The sequence below is a fragment of the Penaeus vannamei genome, chromosome 39, assembly GCF_042767895.1.
Source record: "Penaeus vannamei isolate JL-2024 chromosome 39, ASM4276789v1, whole genome shotgun sequence".
Lineage (NCBI taxonomy): Eukaryota > Metazoa > Arthropoda > Malacostraca > Decapoda > Penaeidae > Penaeus > Penaeus vannamei.
Window position 1 is genome coordinate 6453137 of NC_091587.1, and position 4322 is coordinate 6457458.

The following is a 4322-nucleotide window of genomic DNA, read 5'->3' on the forward strand; positions in this document are numbered from 1 at the left end:
AAACAAGGTAGTCTTTGAAGATTTAACATTTCTTTACTTCCTGTGATGTAATTGATTGGTTGATTTCAAAAGCAGTTTCATAGTTTTATTGAGAGGAAGTGGTAGCTTGAAGTTTTAGAGAATATTAGAGATCAAGTGAAATATTTTAAAAGGATTTTTCCTTTCATCATTGTTATTATAAAAAGTAAGTTATATTTACAGTTTTATCAGTACGTAGATCCCTTGCTTTACACACTCGTGTTCTTTTTTTTGCCATTTCTTCTGCAATGATCAACCTTCATCTGTATTACCATTTCTATTTGTCTCTTGTTTTCCAATTTTAACTGCTGCTCTCATCTGCAGGCAACTATGAAGAAGACCATGATCAAGGATGGTCTTCTTGATAAGCACGGAAAACCAAATGAAAACACTCCGTCAGATTGGTTGCACAATTATGTTGACTACAGAACGGTGAAAAAGGAACCTGTAGACAGTTTTGCAGCAGCTACACCTACCGTTGAAGCTACGCCAACAGTAGAACCCAAGAAGGTATGTTATTCTTTGAATAGTACTAAGTAAGACATAATGATGTGTGGAGGAGGTTCCAGATTGCAATATCCTCTGCAGAAATAGTCATTCATTTGGATGGGTAACCAAACTATCGATGTCTGTAATTTTGAGATAATTCACCCAAGTTAGCACTGGAATGATTCTTACAAGCAAAGCTGGTCTATTGAGTGAATGGGGTAAGAGTCTGATAGTAATGATGTTTGGAACAGTATCTATTGCAGGAGATACTAGAATGATTTGTGAAGTATTTACATATAAGAAAAAGATGGATTTGTGAGTTGATTTGATGCAGTATAGGTAGCATGTGTCTTGTCTCTCTCAAATGAAGTTGTATTTATATGTTGAACTTTTCATAAATTACAGAGAAAGTTAAGTGAAGGCTCAGACGGCTCAGCAGCAGCGGAAACTCCTGCTGTAGATGAAGCACAAATAAAGAAAGAAAAGAAAAAGAAGAAGAAGAAGAAGAGGGACGAGGATGAGGAAGAACCAGAAGCAGCAGAAGTAGTGATCAAGCAGGAAGTGATTGAGGCTGAGCCTGAAGAAGAGGTAAGGAATACGAGAACATTCTTTATTATTGTTTGTTGTTGTTGTTATTATTATTATTATCATTATCATTATCATTATCATTATCATCATTGTCATTGTTATGATTAATATTGTCATTATTATTATTGTCTTATTATTGTCTATTATTATTATTATTATTATTGTTGTTGTTGTTGTTGTTGTTGTTGTTGTTGTTATTATTATTATTATTATTATTATTATTGTTGTTGTTGTTATTGTTGTTGTTGATAGTTATACTTGTGTGGTTGTCTCTGCATAGACATTAATATCTAGTATATTTGAACATTTCTAGAAAATGTTTAGTAATGGAGAAATCTTTAATGTTGGAAGGGAATTTTACTTTATTGCCCAGGTCTTGCTAGAATAAGAAAATATTGGAGGGTTTTGCTTGAGTACAGAAGGTATGGAGTGTGTAAACTGATCAACAGAATAGATTCAAAGGGATTTTGTTGTATTTGTTTGGAATGTACTTTTAACCCACTCACGCCGGGTACATTTTGTAGCCAAAATTTAAAAAATCCGGGCAGCTACAAAATCGGCGGTCGGAGCTTCCCCGGAGTCTGTCCGCCCGCCCGGCCGCGCGCCGCTTCTGCCTCGGAGCGCGGCTCCGAGACAGCATCGCACTGGCGGGCAGCCTGACATTGTTTATTTTTTCCCTGTGTCTCATATATGTGACGCCCGGGACGAATGGGTTAAGACTGATTTTCTTTGGGACTGAAATCACCAGATGGTATTCAGTTTCCCAGCATTATTTTTGCTGTTTCTTTGGGTGGAAGTACGACTTGCCTGTCACTGAAGCCCTCTTTGATCAACGTTAGTTCGCTGTTAACATTTTGTTTCTCTTTCAGAGTGGAGAGAAGAAAAAGAAGAAGAAGAAGAAGAAGAAGAAGGAAGAGCAAGAATCGGAATAGACATTCTGACTCGAGCACCTGGCCAGCAGATTACTTTGGCTGTGATGGAATATCTGGATAAACAAGAGAAAAAACTTTTATTTTACTTATCAGTTACTGTCGTTATAATTATTATTATTATTGAGAATATATATTTTTTTCTTTTCAAACATGCACTGAAATGTTGTGTGGAACACTCACCTGAGTCTACTTTTTGGTTGATAAAGGGAAATAGTGCCCTTCGGTGTTATACGTTATGTTGGAATACATTTGAAAGTATAAGTATATGAAAGTATAAGAAATACTTGACGTCTTTTTCTGGGGAATGAGGGAGGTGGCTGTTGAAGGATCTTATCCTTAACTGGTTTAGCCACCAGATGCTCAATTTTCTTAATTTTTTAAAAGAAAACTATAGTGCTTTGGGTCAAATATCTTGAGAAACCTGCATATGTAGTAGGAAGAGAGCCTTTCCTGTGCTAAAAAAATGGTTTAGTGGAATTTTTTTATGCCTGTAGAAATTCACCAGTTTTCAAAATTTGCTTGAAACAGTTCCTCGAAAGCTTCTTCTTTTGTAGAATAAGTGTTTTATGGAAGTATCTAAATGTTTAATTTTATTTATTTATTTTTTTGTTTTTGTTATGGTGCTTAGTTTAATGAGAGGCCTGACAGACTGCCAGACCAGAGGTTTGCATTTCAAAAAGACTGCCAAATTATTTAGAATTGGTTACTAATTAAGTTGTTTTTTTTATAGAACAAGATTGTTAGAGCATAGTGGGTGTACAGTTTGTGTACATATGTATGCTAAGTAGCTAAATAGTTTGTTTATATTGAATTTTTTAAGATTTATCCTCTTCCTGTGAGGGAACAGAAGCCTGTCGCCCATTGTTGTCACTTTATTTCCACTCTGACAAATTATCTCTAGTGTCTGCAGCAGTGCTTAGATGAGACAAAATGTGAATTTTTTATTTAGAATTTTTTGTTGTTGTGTAGAACACTTTGAATAATTACCATTATTCTTGAAAAAGTATTTTACTGTAATGTTGTTGAGCATGGATATGTGATCAGGGTATGTAAAGTACATAACAAAGTGTCAACCCTTCTTCCTTTTAACCTTGTGTAAAAAGAAAAAGACTTGTTCGTGTAACATTCTACTCGACCCCCCCCCCCTCCCCCACCTCCTCCAGGCCACTGCCAGAGCCACCCCAAGGCTAAAGTAGAATAATTTGTTGTTTACCTGTTGCCATGACCTGCGGGAAGTCCATGGGAAGTCCCTTTCGTGAGGTCCAAGAGGGGGATCACAGTGCTGGTAATGTTCGTGAGGCGAAACAAAACCAACCACCCAACCAAATGGGAGTCTTTCAAGTACCAATGTTGAAAGCCTTGCGCCTGGAAGCAGAGATGGCCGCGACGGTGTAGCATCTGAAGATCTGGTTGCTAAAGTTGGTGGTGATGAAGCCTAGCAAGAGACTTTGCATTATCTTGGGTTGCAAAAGGCTTAAAAAGAGAAAATGAATGGAAGACATCTGTGCATTGGCAGCATATTGTGGTAGTTCATCCGGTGATGATGTTAATGTGAACTTAATTCCGTGTCCATTACGCTATGGTTATGTTGCTAAAGGAATTGGCATGTATTGGAGCTTTAAGCCTTTTAATTATGTTGATTATGCAGAGTGTGTTACTAGGCTTTTTCTCACATTTAGGGTTCAAGATGTGTTCATGTTGGGCCATATCTTCAGTGATAAGTGATTGGACCACACATCACTAGTATTAGAATGTTTTTAATAAAATATAAATGTCCAAATTTAAGCTGATTTATTTCCTAAATATATATATATGATATATTTCACACTGCCATAGATTTGCAGGAATATTTCCCTTTCCCTTGAATCAATTCTTAATGTGTCAATATATGCTATATTTTGGACTGCATTTCAGAATTGTGACCACTTGTTGCTTTGATTTACTATGGAAATTTTGAGGGAAAGATTGTTAGTCAAGTATGTTACTTGGCAGCCAAAAGTAGTTGCAATTTTCACTTTCGTTTTTATACTCTTCAATAAATATCGTATACAAATAGCATCTGAATATGATTAGATGTCCTTTTACTAACTGTACAAATCTCTTATTTAGTTAAGATTATCATGAAGGTTGCCCCCTTGTGCTGAAGTGGCTCAAGGGCTCGTGGTACGTTCAGCGGGCACGGAGATGGCCAAAGTACCAGTAGAAAAGTCATTTTCTCTCCTTTTACGTCACCATCCCAAATGCTCGCCGATCTGTGTGGATGGACCTTATGGTTTGACCCTTATTGCAAACCCG

General features: G+C 36.7%; 1 protein-coding gene across 1 annotated transcript in view; it reads left to right on the forward strand.

The window, feature by feature from the left end:
• Nucleotides 1-4083, forward strand: part of Nop60B (dyskerin pseudouridine synthase 1 Nop60B) — an 11211-nt gene extending 7128 nt beyond the window's left edge. The window contains exons 9-11 of the mRNA XM_070116936.1: nt 343-528; nt 913-1095; nt 1965-4083. Coding sequence (XP_069973037.1) covers nt 343-528; nt 913-1095; nt 1965-2027 — 432 coding nt within the window. The 3' untranslated portion in view covers nt 2028-4083. The remainder of the gene's footprint in view (nt 1-342; nt 529-912; nt 1096-1964) is intronic.
• The last annotated feature ends 239 nt before the right edge of the window (nt 4084-4322 follow it).